General features: G+C 52.9%; 1 protein-coding gene and 1 non-coding gene across 3 annotated transcripts; both read left to right on the plus strand.

Moving 5' to 3' along the window:
• Window positions 1-326: 326 nt before the first annotated feature.
• On the plus strand, window positions 327-9,474 carry C12H11orf24 (chromosome 12 C11orf24 homolog). Of its 2 annotated transcripts, none has more exons than XM_010998106.3 (4): window positions 327-456; window positions 3,470-3,667; window positions 7,191-7,364; window positions 8,087-9,474. In XM_010998106.3, the coding sequence occupies exons 3-4, from the start codon at window positions 7,289-7,291 to the stop codon at window positions 9,202-9,204; spliced, it is 1,194 nt and encodes a 397-aa protein (XP_010996408.2). In that variant the 5' UTR covers window positions 327-456; window positions 3,470-3,667; window positions 7,191-7,288; the 3' UTR covers window positions 9,205-9,474. The 2 variants fall into 2 exon arrangements, with proteins under 2 accessions (XP_010996408.2, XP_064348121.1); XM_064492051.1 differs by lacking the exon at window positions 327-456 and adding an exon at window positions 1,152-2,428.
• Window positions 9,475-20,400: 10,926 nt separating this feature from the next.
• LOC116152112 (U6 spliceosomal RNA) lies at window positions 20,401-20,503 on the plus strand. The gene has a single exon (XR_004135698.1). It is a non-coding gene; the product is annotated as a U6 spliceosomal RNA (small nuclear RNA).
• The last annotated feature ends 366 nt before the right edge of the window (window positions 20,504-20,869 follow it).

The following is a 20,869-nucleotide window of genomic DNA, read 5'->3' on the forward strand; positions in this document are numbered from 1 at the left end:
TAGGTGGCAAAGTCGGGGTAGGTCTCAGCTCACCCTGCCCCAGCCGCGGCACCTGGGTCGCTACAGGCGGTGCTCACAGCCCGACAGTCGAACCACAGGAACCACCACTTCCCCCAAAGACAAGTCCGAAATAGCCGCTTCCGGCAGCGCGTGAGACACAGCCGGAGCCCCCCGCGGTGGGCGGGCCCGGTTGTAGCCACGCCCCCACTTCCGGCTCTCTCCCTGCAGCCCCCGGCGTTGCCGGGCCGCTCCCAGCTCTGGCCGAGGCTGCCCCGCCCTCCGGGGCCCCGCCCCGTTACGTCATCTCCGGGGCGGCTCGGGCGGGGCCCGAGCTGGGGCGGCTACCCTGAGCAGTCCCCGCTGGCATCCGCGCGCCTGCACTGCCCGCCACGTCCCCACGCCGGACCGCGGGCGCGCCCGAGGGCCACCGGGCCGCCGCCGGCCTGCCGCGCCCGGGTAAGGGGCCCTCATTACGGTCCGGGGAGCTGTTGTCACGACTGCCTGAACTGGCTTGGGGCTGAGAGAGGGAAGTGGGGGACAGGAGGAGGGATGCATGGGGGCGCGAGAGGCAGAGGAAGGTCCATGGGGGCACGAGGGGTGGAGGAGGGTTCATGGGGGCGCGAGAGGCAGAGGAGGGGGCAAGAGGAAAGATGAATGGGGACACAAGTGCAAGATGATGAGAATTGGAGGTGAGGGATAGGAGAGGAAGGAGTCAACTGGGGACCGAGACTCGGAAGGAGCATGATTGGGAGCCCAAGAGGCAGAAGGCAGGAGGAGGGCTTAAGAGGATCCCAAACCAGAGAAGAAGAGGCCCAGGTTAGTCCAGTTAGGGAGCGGAGGAGGGGAAAGTTGGGACACTCCCGTCTGGCTGGGGAGCTAAAAGGTCTTGCCGGGCCAAGGCTGGGCCCCAGGAAGTGTTACCCTCAAAGAAAGAGTTAGCCCTTTAGGCGGCCCAGGCCTCCCCCAGGCCCTCTCTCCCTGGGAGGGGGTTGTGCATTTCCATCTACCTGCCTACCTCCCCCATGTGAGTCTAGGTGGCTACTTAGTGTGTGCCATGAGGTGTTAGGCTAATATGAGGAGTCAGCATCCACACAGTGCCACGATATAAATATCTACTTAGAAATCTGCTTTTAATCACTTTTTTTTTCTCCCTGAAAGAAGCATCTCTAAAATCTCAACACAGATTTCCTGATTATACGGCAGACTTGCTAATGGACAGAGGTATCACATTTACCCACGTTGCCAGCAAGACCTAGGCTTTTAACCTGGTACAAAAACTTCCAGAAACCTGGAAGCAAGCAATGTAATTAAGATGCTATCTAGTGCTCCAGGTTCCCATCTGCCACAAAGACACATCCTTTGGACCACAGGACAATGTCTATATACACAGAACCACAAGCATGTGTTCCTTGGGTTCTGATATCAAAGTTCAGCCAGGTGACGTGTCAGAACAAGTATCTGTGGTTTGCCCTGTATTTATTTCCACAGTCCCTACTCCTTGGTATGTATAGTTCCTCCAGCTTGGGGTAAGGACTTACTGAGCACGTTGCTGCTGATCAATAAATGTTGCTAGTGTGATGAAATGTGGGGGCTAACCCTTGTGTTGGACCCAGGAACCTGTGTAATCCAGGAAAAAATAAGCAATTTGGAGTCTGAGTTCATGTAACTTGCATACAGCACCCTGCATATAACAGTTTCATAAAAGAGTTAACAATCAAGCCAATGTTGGGGACACAAGAAATTGGAGACAGGGGGTGTTAAGAGGCATCACAAAGTCAAGGACCAGAAAAGGATCATGAAATTGGTGCCCAGAGTTACAATATGAGGGTGCCTTTCTAACAGAGTGTTGCCTGACTCGGGGGTGCTGCCCCTTCCCTGGAGAACTTTTGGGGAGCTGACCCCTGACAAAGGGGAACTCCCAGCAGCAGTCTAACCTCCTGTTTTTCCATCTGCCCTCCCACTTGCTACTAACTTAATCCTTCTTGCTTATACCCTTTTGCCCCAAGGGTCCCTTTCCTTTTCACCGACTATAGTCTGAGAATTTGATTTGCCCAGTCTCCCTGCACCAGATGAGAATAACTGGCCAGACCCTCATTTTAGGCTCATGAAAGTGTTTGCAAGGGAAACTATTACTCTCTAAGTCTTGTTAATGGTCTGTCCATTGTGTGCCAACTTAGAAAGATTAGCACAGGTCTCCACATGGAATCTTGGCATATAGACAACGCTGTTGGAAAGTGGAGGCAGGACCATACCAGAGTGATGATGTCACAGTGCAAGGGCCTGTTCTTGACTCTACACGGTGGCCAATTCCTGGTTCTATAGGAGTGATCACCGGCCCCACTGGCTGAGTGAATAAGCAATCATGGAATCCAGCAGACGTCTCCTGAGATAGCTCTAGAGAGATGTTCCATGTGCACACTCATCTCATGTATGTAACTGTGTATGTGATTGTACACATACGTGGCAGAGTGCATGTATGTGCAGTAGTGTGCATGTGTGTGTGGCTGTGCATGTATGCATGTGTGGCTGTGTGTGCATGTGGGTGTCTGTGATAGAGAGCAGGCTGGTGGTGGTCCTCAGGCATCACCACCTGCTAATACCTGCCACTCTAGGAGGTGATGGGTTTCTTTAATCTCCTGGGCTTACATTAGATATTCATCAATGAGAGAGTCATTTGTGCTGGTTAATATCTTTATATTACAACTGTATTCCTGAACTCTTCCAAAGTTTTGCTTGGCTCCTAGAAAAATACATCTCCTGGTATGTCAATCATGCAGTTTCTCTAAATTATTCATCCCTACCTGTAAAACTATCGAGTGAGATGCCTCTGTGCCTTTCTTCCTGCTAGTTCAAAGTACTTAAACATCAGACATTGTTTTCTTTCATTGGAACCTTTGAGAAGCGTTTTCCAAAAGTGATACATGCTTGTTAAAAAAAAGTGATACGAGGTAGAAAATGGAAATCATCAGTCAATTCCTTCTCCTGGGATTACCATTATTCATGTTCTGATGTAAATCTTTCCAAACCCGTCGATGAATGTTTATAAATAAAGCTAGGATCATGGTGTGGATGCTGCTCTGCAACCTGCTTTTTTCACTTAGTGATGCATGCTGCGCCTCCTCCCATGTCAATATGTGAACGTTGGTATATTTTTCAACAGCTGCCATAGCATTTTACATATGGATGAGACCATATTTTATGTAACCATTCCAACTTTCTACTGTTATGATGGTGATGAATACCATTGTAGGTCTGCATTTTTGGGCATCCATCCAATTGGTTCTTTAGAAGAAGTCCCAGCAGTAGAAAGTGGGGCATCAGAAGTCTTGACATTGAAAATCTTGATACACATTGTCATTTTCCCAGTATTATGATCTAGTGAATGCTGTCATTTCGTGCCTCCTTCCCACTGGATTTCCACCCCTCCACTGCTTTTCCTCAAGAGTGTTTACTCTTTTTCAAACCCTAGATGCATCTGTTAGCAGAGTGGAGCATCTGCCTGCGTCCCATATGTGCCACAAAGCGTGCCATGGCCAGGGAGTGCCCCTCAAAGCTGCCCTCGCCTCCTGCAAAGCCAGACCTCGCCCGGCGAGCACACGGTGCCAAGCCCACAGCTCTCCAAGGAAGATGGCCCAGCCTGGGGGTGCGCCCTGAGCACCTGCCTCTGGTGAGTGTCCAAGGCCCTGCGGGCAGAGCCGCCTGCCCAGTAACAGGACAGTGAGCCTGGAGAGAGACCAGAGGGGGCTTTGCAGGGTCAGGGTGACAAAGGAAAGACAGTGGAGATCAAAGGGCTGAGCCTTCCAGGGACCAGGAGAGCCTGGTCTGTGGCATTTCACTGTCAGAGGTTCTGCCTTCTCTGGTGGACTGGTGGCAGGGGGGAACCATGTGGTCCTCCAGGCCCTCTTCTGTTTCTGTGAGGTTCTCTCTGGGCCTCATGTCGTGACACTATGGGAGCCCTTGCTGCACAGGCTGGGGTGCTGCATCTCACGGATGCAGGGGGCGGAGGGGGTGCCTCATAGCAGAAGGCGCCCCAGGGGGAAACTGACTAGAAGCTGTTCCAGGACTGGGAATGAGACAGTCTGTGTCTGCTCCAGGGCGAGGAAGAAGGAAACCCATTTGGTGCCTTGAATCAGTTCCTCCTGCCTTAGCTGGAGCATCAGCTCCGAGGTTTGCTAAAGCCCAGAGGAGGGGCTGGCAGACTACGGCCTGTGGACCAAGTCCCGCCTGCTGCCCATCTCTGTAAATAAAGTTTTATCAGGACAGCCACACCCATCATGTGCCTGTGGTCCAGAGCTGTTTTTGCAGACTTGAGTAGCTGGGGCAGAGACCATCTGGCTCACAAACTCTAAAATATCTGCTATCTAGCTCTTTACAGAACAAAGTTTGCTGACCCTGGCCTAGGGGTTTTAGTGAGGGGTCAGCGGAAGGCCCTAAGGCCTGGGGTGCATTCAGGAAGCCCCATCCCATCCCCAACCCGCAGCAGACCCCGGAACCAGAGCTCAAACTCAGGGAGCACGCTGGGCTCAGTGGTGGTGGCATTTTAAATGCGTTCAGTCAACGTGACTGGCCCGAGAAAGAGCATTTAAATCCATGTATTGACTGAGCGCCCAGCTGCGTGAGCCTCAGCTGATGTGGGGAGCGCGTGCTCTTGGTGCCAGAACCTCCCGTTTGAGTCCTTCCCTCTCATGAGATTGGTCTGTTTCTTCTCTCCCCACCCCACCCCCACTTGTTTCTGTCAGGACAAAGAATGCCTTTTGCACTTGAGAAAACAGACGCAAATCTGGTCTGTAGGGCCAAGGAAAGACACCGGGGTCCTTACGGGCAGCGTGGGAGGAAAGGGGAGCTGAGGCTGAACTAGAGTTAGTGACTCTCGGAGAAGGATCAGAGCACTGGGGAGGCCGCCAGCCTCCAGCAGAGCTTGTGCCCAAAGGGGTTTTCCAATCTCGGGGCCCTTTACAGCAGTCCCTGCTGCTCACAGGAGGCCAACAGCCACCCTTAGATGTCCCTTTAGGCTGCGCGGGGGCTTTGGGGTCGCTCCCAGCAGGCCTGGAGGCGCTCCTGGTGGGGTGGGGGTGCTGAGGCTGAGCCGGGTGCCAGGCTGGGAGCTGCTGGGATTTCACAGGTCCAGCGGAAAGGGGCTGGGAGCATCGGGGAGAGGCCGGTGGGGTCGGATTGTGAAAGCCGCCTCGGCCACGTTAAGGAGCTTTGGAGTCACCCTGGGACAGTGAGGGGTTTAAGCAGTGGAAGCAGGCTCAGCTTTGCAGGTTACAAAGACCTTTCTGGCAGCCGTGGGGTGGCAGATGGAGCAGGACCAGGATGGGAGTGCTTGAAGGTGACCCTCAGGGCTGGGAAGCCAGCAAGCCGGCCCTGGTCAGCGGGAGCCAGCCTGGTGGCAGGGCCGTGGAGGGCAGCGGTTAGTGTCCATGCCGGGGAAGGAGCCGGTCAGGGCGGTTCATTCAGAGCCACTTGAAGGCTCCCTTCCAAGACGTCCCATGGAACTCAAGAGCTTCTCAATGAGGGCAGGTGGAAACACCGAGGGCCTCGGTGTCTTCAGGAAGGACTGATTCTGGAGGCACCTCGGAAGCCCCATCTTGTCGCCTGCCCTCAAGCTGCCAGTGTGCCTGGGGAGCTTGGTCACGGATCGCGAGTGTTTAGGGTGGGTCGTTGTTCAGGGAGGGCCTGGGCCCCACAGGTGGGGCTGAGGACAGGATCAGGGCACACCCAGGACCAGCAGGGCATGAAGTGATGGGACACTTGAGGCCACCTGGCCCCGCGGCTCCCCTGTGGCAAGGGCCCCCAGCCTGCCGGCATGTGGCAGACACCCAGGGTCCGTGTGGGGAGACCCCTGTGCACTTGGGAGGCCAGTTTTGGCTGGACCCAGGCCTCATCCTGGTGAGGCTCCGCTGTGGTGGCATCTCTGGAAGTTTCTGCAGTCACACTGTCACTCTCAGAGACAGCAGGGCTTCTGTGATCAGGTCCTCTCAGCTCGCCCTCTGTCTCTCTGTGTGACCCACTTTCTAAGTCTCTCAGCCTCCTGGGGCCTTGTCCCCTCCTGCCTGTGTCACCCCCCAGCTGCCTCCTCACTGGGCCCCTCATGCCGGCCCCCTCGCTGGAACACCTTCATGCACTTGTCACAGTTCTGCCTCGGGCCTGGAGGGGCTCCCATCCCCACCACCAAAATCCAGCTGCCCCTTGGCAGCCCGCCTCTCTCTGATTTAATCCCAGTTCTCTCCACACTGGCTCCTGGCCCTGCTGCTGTCGTCTGCTGCTCTCTCCTTCTGGCCTCCCCACCCCCTTCCCCACCAGGTAGACCCCATCCATCTGTCAGAATGCAGCCCAGGAACCATCCCTGGCACCCCACCTCCAACCGCCCGTCAGCTGAATTCAGTGCCTCATCTGGGCCCCTGCAGCACCCTGTCATCTCCCACCCACCTTTGGGGCCTCCTCACAGAGGACCAGCCTCCAGCTTACCCTCAAGGCCTGCCCAGATGCCATCTCCCCCGGCTTCCCAGCACTGAGTCATGCCTCGGCTCAGCGCTTACACTGGCTGCAGTGACCTCTTTTCTGCGTCTCCCGCTGGATGCAGGCTCCCCGGGGGAGGGAGCTGTGTGGCTTTCATCTTCTCGTCCTAAGTGCGCTGCGTGGCACATGAGCAGGCACTCGGGGAGCGCTGGATGAGCGGGTGGTGGCTGGGTGCTGGGTGCTGGGTGTTGGGTGGATGGGGGTGGATCAGGGATGGCGAGGCTGGCGGGCTTAGCGGCACCTCTCCACGTGGTGGCGGGCTCAGTGGCACCTCTCCACGTGGTCAGCCATCACAGGGTGCAGAGAAGTGCACTGGGCCTGGTTGGGTCCTGCAGGCCCCGGGAGAAGTTAAGGAGGAAGACTTGGCAGATCTCGGTGATTGGAAGGCCGTGGCCTCGTGAATGCGGCCAAGTCTTGGCCCTCCCTCTGCTTCTCTTTCAAACTCTGAACTCTGGGGTGGGATAGTGAGATGCGTGGTAAAATTGGGTCAGGCACTGGGCGGATCACAGGACACGTAGCTGAGATGTGTTGGGCTGTTCCTGAGCGCCAGGTCCCGGTGGAAACGCTTGGCTTGGTTTGCACCCTGGGCCCTGCGAGAGCTCTCCAAATCCGGTACAGTGCTCCAGACGGGGCCGTGTGTTATTGACCAAACGCCTTCTTGATCACAGATCCCTCGGCCAAGTAGCAGGGAACCGTTATCAGCCTGAGGACCGGCCGGCTGGGAGCCTCGGGGACTGCCCAGCCCTGCTCCGGGCTCACCTGCAAGATGTGGACAGCCCTCGTGCTCCTTTGGATTTCCTCCTGGCCCTTATCTGAAAGTCAGGTGGCGCCCCCGCAGCCCCGTAAGTAAGAAGGCTGTGTGACTGCTGGACAGGCCTGCAGGAGCCCTGGCGCTCCCGGCTGCAGGGCTGGGAGGGGCTGTGAGGCCAAGCTCCTCCAGGGCCACCAGGGACTCGGCCTCTGAGCCCCGAGAGGGTGCTTGTTTGGCCCTGCCAAGTTTCATTTCTCCCATGAACCTAATCTTCACTGTGGAGCTTGTCCATTCATACGTCAGGTATTTAATTGCACTTCTACTCAGTGCCAGGCAGTGTCCATCTGCAGGAATCCTGCTGTGAGCCCCTTCCTAAAGCCAAGAATTCTTGTACGGTGTGAATATCTGGGCAACGATTTATCTGCTTTGTAAACCTGGGCGTGTGGTTGGCGGCTTCTTTTAATGGTGAATCACACCTGTAATGTGAGACTTTGTCTGATGTTTTGGGAATTGGATCAAAGAGTGAAGCTCTTAAGCCTTCAATGGGCTTGGGGTTCAGAAAGGGCAGAGGAGTTTTTAAATCAGAGTGCCAAGTGCCTCTCGGAGGGGCTGCAGACCAGACGTGTGCAGTGAGGAGATGAGAGGGGAGCGTGTTCTCCCATCACCCCCTTTATTCTCGCTGGGCTGAGAAGAACGGCCCCACACAGCTGCCCAGGCCAGCCCCATGGGCCGCAAAGTAAGACGATCTCTGAGTAATCCACCTGCACAGGATGGAAAGTGAGCGTTTCTTTTTCTCCCTTTTCTGACTCTAAGGGCACTCAGTCCCCAACGAGACCCGGAATAATTCAGTGAAAACTTCATCCAAGGAAATGATTACAAGAGTCTTTGATAAAACGACTGAAAGAATGACTTTGGTGACATCGTCTCCCACATTGACCAGAGGGACTTGGGTAGGTGACCCCACCTCTGCCGTGGTCACAGCAGGGAGAACACACAGGACAGACACGGCCACTTCAGCAGCAATGAGAAAGACCCCGGACGGAGCCTCCTCCAGGCCACCCACGCCACCCGCTCTGGCGTCGCAGACCCCAACCTCCAGTGACGCCCACAGCACACCCCACACTTGGGCACCCGGCGGCAGCATGTTGCCAAGCACATCGCCAACTTCCACAACGCCCACACCGACCACGGGTGCTCAAACCACTGCTTCGACCTTGGCAAGTGCAAGCACCCCTCTGAGCACGGAGAGTCCTGGGCACACACCCGGCCGCTCCACAGCCAGCCCTGCACCCCCGAGTCCCCAAGCACTTAATGTGTCCACACAAGGGCCCACTGTCCAGATGCCCACGGCCCAGACTGGGGCTGACCCAGGAGTTAGGCCTGCACCCACCCTCCCAAATGCAACCCCAGAGCCCACCTCCCCTTCCTTGGCTTCTGGGTCCACGACAGCGGGGGCCACCACCAAGGCGCCCAAGCCAGCTGCCAGCACAGCGCCAGCACCTGCATCTCACACCAGCCTGGCCCCCGAGGTAGAGGCCACGACCCCCACGACACAGCCAAGCCCTGCTGGAACCACGCCGGGGCCCAGGGAGCCAGGCACGACTCAGACCCCGGAGCAGGTCGAGCCAGAAACCACACCTGGTACTGCTTCCCTGGGGCCGACCCCCGGGAGCTCAGGGGACTCCAAGGTGTCAGCCACCGATGTGGGCCCGCTCAGCACACAAGGCCGGTACCTGGTGGTCTCCACCGAGCCCCTGGCCCAGTCCTTGGTGAACAAAAGTTTTCTCCTGGCGGTGCTCTTGCTCGGGGTCACACTCTTCATCACGGTCCTGGTTCTCTTTGCCCTGCAAGCCTACGAGAGCTACAGGAAGAAGGACTACACGCAGGTGGACTATCTCATCAATGGCATGTACGCCGACTCGGAGATGTGAGGCCGGGGCCGAGCCCTTCCCCTCCTTCCATTTTGCCTCTGAGACCAAACCAAGTGCTTCCAGATTCTTTTGGTGCAATTTAGGAGACGTGCCAGATGCTTAAACACATTTAATTGCTGTCAGATTAATTCCACGATCCCTAAAGAGTTGCCGCTTTTTTCATATTTATTTTTGTAACGATCGTGTCGACGAGCAGGCAGGGATTCTGCCATGGAGTGGAGAGGGGGCGTGGGTCCTGACCTGAATTAAAGCAATGACTCTTTCTGCTCAGCCTGTGTCTCCCCATTTGTGTGGGCGCAACCCTCATCGCACCCAGGGGTGCCTTTTCAAGATGCATGTCCCAGGGTGTGTTTTCATAAACGTTTACTTTAACAGGAGGCGCAGGAGGTCTGCCACTCTCCTGGGTTCTGCTCTTAGGCCCAAACCTGCTGGACGCTGGGCAGGAGGAGCTCCAGCCTTTGAGGGGCTCTGGCACCATGTGGAGAAGGGGCCCTTTCCTCTAAGCCTCCTTTTTCTGGACTAGTAGGTGGCTAACGCGGGAGCCTGGTTTGGACACGAGAGAGCGAACACAGCCTGTAAACCACTCACGTGGGCTGCACGGCGTAGCCAGGTCGCCGGGATCTGCCCGGACCAGGCTCGTAGGGACCCCGCACACCTCACTTTGTGCACTGGCCTCGTGCGTGCGGTAGGACACTCATCACTAGCACCTTGCCCCAGGTCACCTGGAACCCGGGGGAGCCCCAAGGCCGAGTGAGCCCAGGGACCCCTCCTCAGCAGGACGATTGCCCCACGTTCTAGGCCTCACATCCCCAGCAGCCCTCAAAGCTGACACCACGTGCTTGTCCCGTGCCAGACGCTGTCTTTGGCGCTTAACGCACATAACTCATTCAGCCCCCCAACCCCCGACCCCAGTAGATCAGTGGTGGTGACCCAACTTTAAAAGCGGGGCCACTGAGACACGTAGGAGACTCCCACTGAGGGCCAGAGTCAGGGTTAAACCCAGTTCTGGAGTTCAGCTCTCGCTTTAACCACTGTCTTTTAAACCACCCCGCCTGAGGCTGGGTTCTCAGGCCAGGTCTGCGGCATCGAACTGTGGGGCCTGGAACAAGTGCGGACTGTTCTGGACTCAGCCTCTTCACCGGTGGAATGGGGAGACAGAATCACATGTGTCGTGGCCCTGGGGGGTGCGGTGCCTGGCCTGATTGGGGGAGGGAGCTGACTCTTACTTCTCAACTGCTCCGAACCCCAAGGAGGAGACCGTTGTGCCTGGAGTCCCCAGTTTCCCCACTGCAGATGTCCAGGTTCTATTTAAATTCGGCCTCCAAAAAAGGATTTCAAATGGCTTGTAATAAAAAACAAAGTAAACTCCCAAACCGGTCGAAATAACATGAGTCAAGAGTGGAGAAACATACAGAGTAGGGAGCAGAGAACAGTCCTCACCCATCTTCCAGCTCCGTGTGGGGTCCCCGGCCCATCTTTTCTCACTGGTCGGCCCAGTGGGCCCAGCAGCCCCCCTTTCCCTGCCCGAAAACCTCTACCTGTCTCTGAGCTGTGCTGTGCATCCTGACAGCTGGGCTTCAACCAGACTGTGCACCTGTGTTTCTCCCTTCCCTTGCGGACCCGTCGCACACCTGAGCCCCTCTGCTGTGTGACCACAGGTGCTGGTGCTGACCGTGGCTGGGAAGGTGTCAGTCTCACTGATCTGAGCTCCAGGCCAGCCTGCAGCTCTGTCCTGGAGTCTGAGAAGCCACCTGCTGCCAGGCAGCTCTGCACATCAGGGCAGAGAATTTGGAGGCTTTAAGGAATGCCTTTCCTCTGCCTGCATCACCCCAACGACCTGTCAAAGACAGGCTCCCCAACAGAGGCAGAGCCCAGGCCCACGTGAGCCACAGCACACTGGGTGCCTTGTTCCTTTCCAGGGACATAGGACAAGGGGCAACCCACAGGGCTGGCTTTCATCCTTAGCCTGTGACCAGGGGCCTCTGCCTGGCACCCCTACCTCCAAGGAATGAGGGCAGGGTGTCACAGGGCCTGCCTGTCGCTCTGCCTCAGCCAGGACTCCCAAGTCCTTTCGTCCCTAGGATTGGTTGTGCCCTCCCTCCCTCCCTCCTTGAGGGTCCTGTTCCAACCATCCACCATCATTTTGTCTCCATTGGGGGCCACAGATTTGTGACATGCAAGGCCAAATGGGCCCCTAGGAATGTGTTTGGTCCTCGGGGTTCTTCCTAAAACCAAAGGCATCGCTGCTTATCTAAGCCAGAAGTTGGTGCATCATCCTTGAGTCCAACTGACCATCCTAACTATTCCTATTAGTGAGCCTCCCCCCAGCATGGACCCCCTTCCCTGCCACCCTGCCTGGGGCCTTGCCACCAACTGCCAGCTCCAGCCCAGCTGTGCTCCACCCTGCAGCCAGGGCCCCTCCGAATACAAACATGACCACACCTTTCCCTGCCAACGGCCTGTCCGAGGATAAAGAACAAACTGCTCCTCCCAGCATTCTAGGCCAGGGCAAACCTTTTAGAGGATCCCGGCTGAGCAGAGCTGGAGGGAAGGAGCCAGTCTCAAGAAACTCGCAGGAGTTGGAGACCACGGAGGGCCCCTCCCAGCAGGCCTGGGCGAGTCTAGGAGGGCGACATGTCTGAGCCCCAGGCCCTCCCGGCCTTGGAGGCCACCAGGCTGCAGGGGGCCAGGCGGGTGGGCCCCAGCTCAGCAGGCCCATTCAGTGCCCACTGATTGTCAACCAGTTGGGGATTCAGAGATGAAGCTGCCCCCCAACAGCTCACTGGGTGTGGGTGAGAGCAAGAAGCAATGAGGAAGTGAGAGGGTGCACAGGGGAGGCACCTGACCTGCTGGGATGCTCAGGCGAGGCTGCGGCAGAGGGGACTCAGCCTCCTTCTCCAGCGGCAGGGGCTGTGGCAGGTTCAGTGCAGAGTGACACCAGCACGCAGGAGGGGCAGGTCCCTGCTGCAAGGAGGAGAGTCTGAGGGGAAAGTGCCAGAGGCCAAGGTGAACAGAGAGCCAAATTCTGGGCTTGGCTCCAAAAGAGGCTTTCTTCCCTTCACAGTGAGGAACCCGAGGCACCGGAAGTCCAAGTCACTTGCCCAAGGTCACTGTCCAAGCAAGTTTTTCTCCTGGGGCAGCCCTGCATCCTCAGACCGGCAAAGTCCAAGGGCTCCCCCTGGTGGCCAAGTCTTCCTCCTTCGCCCTGGGTGCTGGCCCTGGCCAGAGACATTGGATGCCTTCCTCCCTTCACCAGCCCCCCAACTTTTGCCCCGGGGCAAGGGGACCCCCCCCCCAGCCCAGCAACCCTAGCACCCGGACACCTTTCAGACCACTGCACACCAGAGGAATTCGCCCACTCACTGCGCCTAGACCGGTCTCTACTGTGGGAAGGAATGCTCTCCCTGGAATTATGTCATTTGTGCCTGTAACCGTCCCCCCACAGAGGGAAGCCAGGAGTTCAGGGAGCAAGCAGTAAACGCCCATATGCACCCGTGGGCTTCCATCCCGGAACCCCTCCAGCTGGGTTGCCTGGGGCAAGCGTGCTTACACTCAACATTTTTATGCTGACAACTTTGCTTAAAAAAAGGGACCAAGATTTTTCCAGCACAGGGACTGATAATAGCTAATAGTTTTTGAGCATTTACTCACTTATCAGTTATCACTTACTCACTTATCAGGTCTGAGTGCCTTGTAACTCTTATCTTATTTAACTGTCCTGCCGCCACCCAACTCATCCCCCCACAGAAGCCAGGCCATGACACGCCCCAGCCTGGATCCCCTCCACTGGCTTCTCACCGTTATTAGGGAAAAAATCCAAACAGGTGAACTGAGAACACACGTGGCCAGTGGGAGGCATTCATGAAAAGTCAGGGAAATGGGGGACCCAGGCAGACAGAGAGCAGAGCCCCAGGACAAGGAACAGAAGGCGGGCAAGGGGAGGTGGAGTGGGAGGGGACAGGTCAGGGTCAGGGTCAGGCAGAGGAGGTAGAGGCCCAGGAAGGTTTCTTAACAGAGGAATAATGTCATCTGAATGGGCTTAAAAATTACTCTGTTGACTGGAGTATTTGGACATGAGGTGATGTGCTGTGTGGGGTGCACGGGGGAGTGGGGGGCAGACACACTACAGTATTGCTGAAAATGGAAGATGGTTGCTGGGCTCATCACCTGTCATTCTCCTCTCTGTGTTTGTGTGTGCCTGGGAGTGTCCATAATAAAAAGTTAGAAGGAGAGAAAGGAAAGGAGAGGTAGAGTTTGATTTAAGTCTCTCAAGCGAAAGATCGTTCTGGTTGGAGAGTGACTTGGGGGCAGCGCACATGGGAGGCTGGGGGGCTGCTCCACTGCCCCAGGGAGCCAAGACACGGCTGGACCAGGGTGTGTTCACAGATGGAGAGACAGATGCCCATGAACCTGGGGACATGTTTTGGAAGCTGAGTCAGTGGAACTGCCACTGTTTCCTTACACACACCTCACATGCACAAAGTGGAAGCCAGGGTGACCCCTGAGTTTGTGGCTTGATGACCTGGGATGGCGACGATGTCATTTCCTGACTCTCAGTGCCTTACTCCTTGATTCATTTTATCCTTTCATCCATGACCCTGTGAGACAGTGCCCTCCTTATTACCATCCCCCAGATCACAGAGGGGCAACTGAGGCCGGGGGCTTTAGTGAACCTGCCCAGTGTCACACAGCCAGTAGGGGGCAGAGCCCGATTTACCCCCAGGGATGTCACCCCGGTTTCCATGCTCTTGTATGAGGCTCAAGGACACGGGAGGACCGGGGCGGTGGGTGGTGGGTGGTGGGCAGGAAATCAGGAGTGCTTCTGTGGATGTGTAAAGGCCGAGATGTCTGTTAGGCGTCAGGAGGACATGGGATGCCAGTCTGAAGTTCAGAGAGGTCCCCATGGGGGAGGGAAATCAGGAGCCACCAGCACAGAGATGGTCAGGGGCAGGAGAGGAGACCAGGCTGGCCCGGGAGCCCCCAGCGCTCAGAGGTCTCGCAGGGGAGGGGGAGAAAGCACATCTTCTTCCACCAAAAGAGGCTGAGAAAAGAGGCTGTTTCAAGAGGGAGCAGGGGACAACTGAGTCAGTCAGGAAGGAAAGGGACAGAGGAGGGACTGCTCGTCCCAGGATGTCCCAGGTGGCCTCATGAGGGTGGCCCCAGCCAAGTCCGGTGGCGGAGGGCTGAGGAAGGAAGGCAGGTGAGCACGTGGGCAGTGACCAAGGCAACCATCTCAACAGGTTTTTGGGGGATGAGGTGGAGCCCAGCAGTGGGTGTAGGTGGGCGAGGGACCAAGAAGAATTCTTATAAACTAGCATCTCGGCCATGTTGAGCTGTTGATGAGAATGAGCCAGTGGAGAGGGAGAGACTGTTGATGAGGGGAGGAAGGAGGGTTAGCAGGAGCTGAGTCAAAGGGGGCACAGGGGAGGGACTCAGCACACAGACCAGTGCTTCGCCACCTCCCCACGTGGTGGGAACCCCTATTATGCCCATTTGCAGGTGGGGAGACTGAGGGCACGGGGACGTTAGGTTCCTTGTCCAAGGCCACACACAGGTAAGGGTTGAGCCAGGCCTTTTGTCCAGTTCACCTGGCTCCAAATCCCACACCCTCACCACTGGAGTGACCCAAAGCACCAGCTCTGCTGGTGAATCTTTGACTCTTTGTGCCCCAGAGCTCAGCCCAGGGCCTGCACATGGACTAGAATGACCGGGGCATCCTTTTTTCTCAGTGAACAAGCTCTCTGTGCCCCGAGAGCAGGGCACGCGGCAGGGGCTTCATCCCACCTCGCTGACTGCGGGCGGAGGTACCCGGTATGCCAGGGCCCCGCGCGAGAGAAGGAGGCCTAGGATGGAGGTGAGCTGAGAGGAGCCATCAGGGTGGCTCCAGGGGGGCAGGCCTTAGGCACGAGGCCCGGGTCCCTGAACCTGGAAGTGCCTGGCACAGGAAGATCCCGCCCACCTCCGGCCTTCCTCTGGAATCTCTGAGAGACCCCTAGCCCGGCTTCTCTGAGAGCCCCTGAGAACAATCCACTTTATCCTATCAGCCCCGGGCAGCACTTTGACTCAGGCAACCTTTGATGGCAAGGAACAGAAACCTCGGGATCTTCTGCAAAGACAGACAAGCCGGAACTCAGGGCAGCTGCGCCCTCACGCCTTTCCTGCTTCCTCCTTACAGCCACGTCTCTGCAGAGCCCCCGCCTCTCCCAGACTTGGGGTCTGCTTTCTCCGGGGACTCTGGCTTGTAACCTTGGCGCCAGCTGTGGCCCGCGTAAGCTGCAGTGTCCAACTCCCAGGGTCTCCTGGGGTCCAAGCCAGGGGGCTGTCCCCGGTGGGCTGTGGGTGCCGCCCAGCTGTTCAGAAAAGGGTTCAGAGCAGGGAGAGGGTATAGCTCAAGTGGTAGAGCACATGCTTAGCATACACAAGGTCCTGGGTTCAATCCCCAGTCCCTCTAAAAATAAATAAGTAAACCCAATTACCTCCCCTGCCAAAAAGAATTTCTTTAATGTAAAAAGAATAAATAAATAAAAACAAAAGAAAGGGGTTTGGACAGACAAGAGAGCCCTTCGTGCCAGGCTAGTCCACATTCCCAGGCTCTGGGCTGAGCTCTGGGGCACAAAGAGTCAAAGGATGTGCTTCCTGCCCTCAAGGAGTTGTAGGCTGGAGGGGAATTCAGATGGAGGACAGTGACAGGCAATCCAGGGTAAGGGAGAAGTGGATGCCCCAGGCCCTGCTTCAGAGCCTTTGCAGGGCAATTAACAGAGGTATTAAAACTATAGCTCAGTGGTAGAATGCATGCTCAGCATGCACGAGGTCCTGGGTTAAATTCCCCAGAACCTCCACTAAGAAAAAAAAATTTTTTTTTAATGTTAAAAAAAACTATAGATGCAGTCACACGTCTCAGTGTCTGCCCTACAGGAGCACACACGAGACACGCATCAGAGCATCTTTCGCAGTGTCCTTTGTAACGGTGGAAACTGCAAATGCTCTAGACAGTCTTTAAAAAGAAGGAGCTGGAGTTATCCGTAACAGAATCAAAAGTTACCCAAGGCCGAACAAAACAAGGAACAGTTGCCGGTGGTACAGCGCCATTCTGCTGCGTTGTGGGATGGCCTGTTTCTCCAGCACAGTATCGCCGCGGTTAGAAATCACACAGGTTTGTAATCGCAGTGCCTGCGAGTCAGGAATCCAGGCGTGGCTCAGCTGGGCCTTCTGCTTCAGGGTCTCAGGGCTTTAATCAAGTGTCAGCCAGGGGTGCGTGCTCATCAGAGGCTCACCTGGGGAGGGAGCTGCATGCTTGCTGGCAAGTTCAATGTCTAGGCTTCCTCAGGGATGTAATCAATTTTATTTCCTGTGAATGGGCCATACTTTCCTGTTTATTTATTTTGTAATTTTAGTTGCGAACTGGACATTATGAAAATTATAATGTAGTAACTCTACACATCTGATTCTCATAACTCCTCAGGGATTGCAGGATTTTGTTTGGTGAGGGCTAGAACAGTCCATTTGTGACTTTTCCAAATATTCTTGCAAAGTGTGTGTTCCTTGTGCATGGTCATGGAAGCTTCTGTTCCATTAAATTGGTGGTTAGCCAGTGATCTGGCAAAGCTTTCCTTCAATGTCTGGCTCCCCAAAAAATAAATAAAGGTTCTGACTCTTTAAATCTCCCCTAGATCCTAGATCCTACCAGGGGAGGCTGCTGCAGCTGAGAAGGCTGGAACCAAGGTAAGCGTCATTACCGGCCCCTCGAAGCACTGCCAGGCCAACCAAAATGAACAACCCCAGATTTCTGGAGAACAAGAACCCTACTACCCAGCCTGCCACCAGCAGCCACTCTAGGAACACGGGCCACTGTCCCCGCAGCTGTGGCAGAGCTGGGGCACGGGAGGTGGTAGCTAGTTAGCACGTGCTCTTTCCTACCAAAGATCAGCAGCTTTTCTCCTCGTTAGGCATTTTTCCTCTGAATTGATCCACTGATCAATCAGTTTCAGTCAGGCTCCAGAGTTCCAGAACGGTTGGTTCCAGTCACTATCTCCTGCTCCATCTTTGCTTCAGTGGAAGGTCAACTCACGGAGCTTCCTCTTCTGCCATTTTGTGTGACATCACAATTGTACGTTACATAACAACTTAGATGTGATCACATGCACCCCTGTCACCTCGGCTGCATTCTGCTGCTTAGAGGAGGCAAGTCACAGGTCCTGCCCATCCTCGGGGTGGGGGGCAGGGAATACACGAGGTTATGAATACAGGGGGCTGGGGCCACGGGGGTCACCTTAGTCTGTCCAGCATCCTGCTTATGTTATATGTTATTTCTAAATAAAGAAACATACACATATAAGTGAAAGAATAGGGAAAGTTCTGGAAGAAGATGCGCCACACTCTTAATAATAGAAGGAGAGGGACAAGAATTATTTGCAGGGGATGGGGAGAAGTAAGGAAGTAAAGTTTTATTTTTTTGGAGAGAAAATGTATTCAAGGATTAACAAAAAATGACTAAAGAATTGTAAGCATCTCCTCCAGAGAGGAGATAAATATTAATATTTGAGCTAAGTCTAGAGTTTTTCAGGAAGAAAGAAACATCTGTGAGCTTAAGGATTTCTGGTGGTTCCCTTTGCCCCCAGCATTTGTAGGGCCCAGCCTGAGAATACAGATGCAAGCACAGAAAACATGTGGCTAAATACTTAGATGTTAGAAATTTCTTCCACTTTACTGTTTTTTTCCCTTCCTGTTATGAACAATTTGGTCCAAAAACTATTAGGAAAGGCAGAAACTAGAAGGTGTTCCTGTAGGTAGCGGAAGAGCTGTGATGCCCTCCGGAGTGAAGATGCCTGGCCAGGACTAGGGTGAGGCAGGGGAGGCACCACCTTGGGGGACAACTTAGAGAGGGTTCCCCAAAACTAGTCATTAATATAACATTTTAATACATTGTTTTAAAAAATCAAAACAAATGCAAAAAATCTATAATGAGCAAAATAGGAAAATAGTAAACTCAAGATCAATATTAGTGATTTTTTCTTTTGCCTCAAGCTCTATATGGCTCAGCCTGGACTATTACTTATCCTTCCAGAGGGCGTTCGTGTCGGGGTACAGCCCCGTGTGGGGTGTCAGAGTCTGACTAGGGTCCCTGAGGTGCTCAGCATGGGATTTCAGAGCCTGAGTGAGAGGGTGTCCACACAGAGGCATCTGGGGAGGTGTCAGAGTGCTAGCAAGGTACAGAGGACACCCACATGGTAGTGGCCAGAAAGGTAAGGAGGGTGCCCGTGAAGGAGGGAAGACCAACACAGATGGCTAGAGCCCAGAGGGATTGAGAAGAGCTTCCAGGCAGCTGTGTGCACCCCAGAGTAAGGCGTGAGAGTCTGAGGATGGTTAGGAGGGCGTTTGTGGTGGGGAGTGGCCGTGGCAGAGTTGGTTACATTGAAGGGAACTGATCAACTAAGTAAATAGACTGAGGATTTAGGGGTTTTTCACAGTTGGAGAAGGGAGGTACCAATCTGAAAAGGGAGAAAACTGAAACGATACCTCTAGTGTTGAATGGGAATTAGGGACATTGGTAAGACATCACAATTTTCAATTGATATCTAATTTCTCCAGCTCATTCTTTGTGCTCTATTTTTGTCACACAGATTACATTTACATATGCTATAAATTACATACTGTTAGTATTTTTGCTTTAGATAATTATATTTTAGGGAGATTGGAAATAATTTTTAAATATACCTTCAATTTAACTATTTCCAGAGTTCATTTTTGTGTGTAGATCAAAGTTTCTGCTTGGAATCATATAATCCTTCCTGAAGAACTTCGTTTAACATTTCTTGTAACACAGGTCTACTAGCATCAAATCCTCTCAGTTTTTAAGTTTTTCTTTAGAAGCCTTAATTTCACTTTCATTTAAAAGGTATTTTCCCTGTCTAGAGAATTCTGGATTGACAGATTTTTCTTTCAGCATTTTAAGGATAATGTCACTCTATTGTCTTCTGGTTTGTTTTCTGATGAGAAGGTGGTTGTAAGTCTTACCAGTGTTCTTTTGTAGGTAATGTATTTTCCCCCATGGCTGTCCTCAGTATTTTCTATGTTGGCTTTTGAGTAGTTTGAATATGATGTGTCTAAGTGTGTGTGTGTGTGTGTGTGTGTGTGTGTGTGTGTGTGTGTGTGTGTGTGTGTGTGTGTGTGTGTGTGTGTATGCATGTGTTTTGTATTTATCCTGGAAGATTCTTGGATGTATAGTTTGTTAGCTTTCATTGCTTTTGTAAAATTGTTGGAGACACTTTAAAAATATTTGTTCTGCCCTATTCTTTCTCTTTTTTTTTTTTTTGTGACTCCAATAACACATGTTTAAAACTTTTTAGCAAGTTTATACTGTATAGCACAGGGAACTATATTCAATATCTTGTAGTATCTTATGGTGAAAGAGAATATGAAAACGAATATATGTATGTTCCTATATGACTGAAGTATTGTGCTGTACGTCGGAATTTGACACAACATTGTAAACTGACTATACTTCAATAAAAATATATTAAAAAAAACTTTTTGATATTATCCCTACGAATCTTGATACAAAGAACAACATCTCTTTTAGATGCTCTGTTTAATTTTTCCCAGTCTTTTTTCACTTTGTATTTCAGCCTGGGCAATTTCTGTAGACGTGTGTTCAAGTTCACGGATTCGTTCCTTGGCTATATCAAGTCTTATGATGAACCAGTGGAAGGAAATCTTCATATCTGAGACTTTTAAACAATTTAATGCATTTTCATTTGACTCTCATAGTTTCCATTCCTCTTCTGGAATTTGCCATCCACTTCCCGTAATTATTGATAAGTTTGCATTTTCTAAAGCTTTTTATAAATGGAATGATACACACAGTTTAAGCTTGCTTTTTGTCTGACTTCTTTCACTTAGTATGTTGTTCTATGTATCAATGATTCCTTCCTTTTTAATTCTGAGTAATATTATACTGTATGAATATACCACAATTGCTCTGTCCTTTCAGCTGTTGATAGACATTGGGTTGTTTTCAATGTTTGAGCTGTTAAGTTGCTGTCAATATTTGTGCACAGATCTTTTTCTGGGCATTTCCTTTTGCTTCTCTGGGGTGCATACCTACGAGTGGAATGGCTGGATCATATGGTAGGTAGGTTTAGCTTTTTAATAAACTGCCAGCTATGTTCCCAAGTACTTGTACCATTTAAAATTCCTGTGCTTGCTTCTGCAACACACATACTAAAATTGGAGCGATACAGAGATTAGCATGCCCCTTGCACAAGGATGACACGCAATTCGTGAGGTGTTCCATACTTTTTTCTTAATAAATAAAGTTTGTTTTTACTGTACAAAAATAAATAAATGCAATAAAATAAAATTCCTACCATTAGTGTTTAGGAGTTCTAGTTGCTCCACATCCTCACCAACAGTTGATACTATCAATCTTTTTAATTTTAGCCGTTCTTGTAAGTGTGTTGTGGTATCTCATTATGGTTTTGATTTGATTGTTATCTAATGTCTAATGCTTTCAGCATATTCTCCTGTGTGTATTTGTTATGCATGTATCTCCTTTGGTGAATTGTCTATTCAAATATTTTGACTGTTTTTAATTGGCTTATTTTCTTATCATCAAGTCTTCAGAGTCCTATATACATACTCTCAATACAAGTCCTTTATAAGATAT

The sequence above is a fragment of the Camelus dromedarius genome, chromosome 12 (genome assembly GCF_036321535.1).
Source record: "Camelus dromedarius isolate mCamDro1 chromosome 12, mCamDro1.pat, whole genome shotgun sequence".
NCBI classification, from domain to species: domain Eukaryota; kingdom Metazoa; phylum Chordata; class Mammalia; order Artiodactyla; family Camelidae; genus Camelus; species Camelus dromedarius.

Bases quoted from the DNA above. Each gene is read 5' to 3' on its own strand.
- C12H11orf24 (XM_010998106.3), top strand. From the start codon at position 7,289: ATGTGGACAGCCCTCGTGCTCCTTTGGATTTCCTCCTGGCCCTTATCT. The intron at 7,365-8,086 runs GTAAGTAAGAAG...TCTGACTCTAAG, and splicing joins GGTGGCGCCCCCGCAGCCCC to GGCACTCAGTCCCCAACGAG.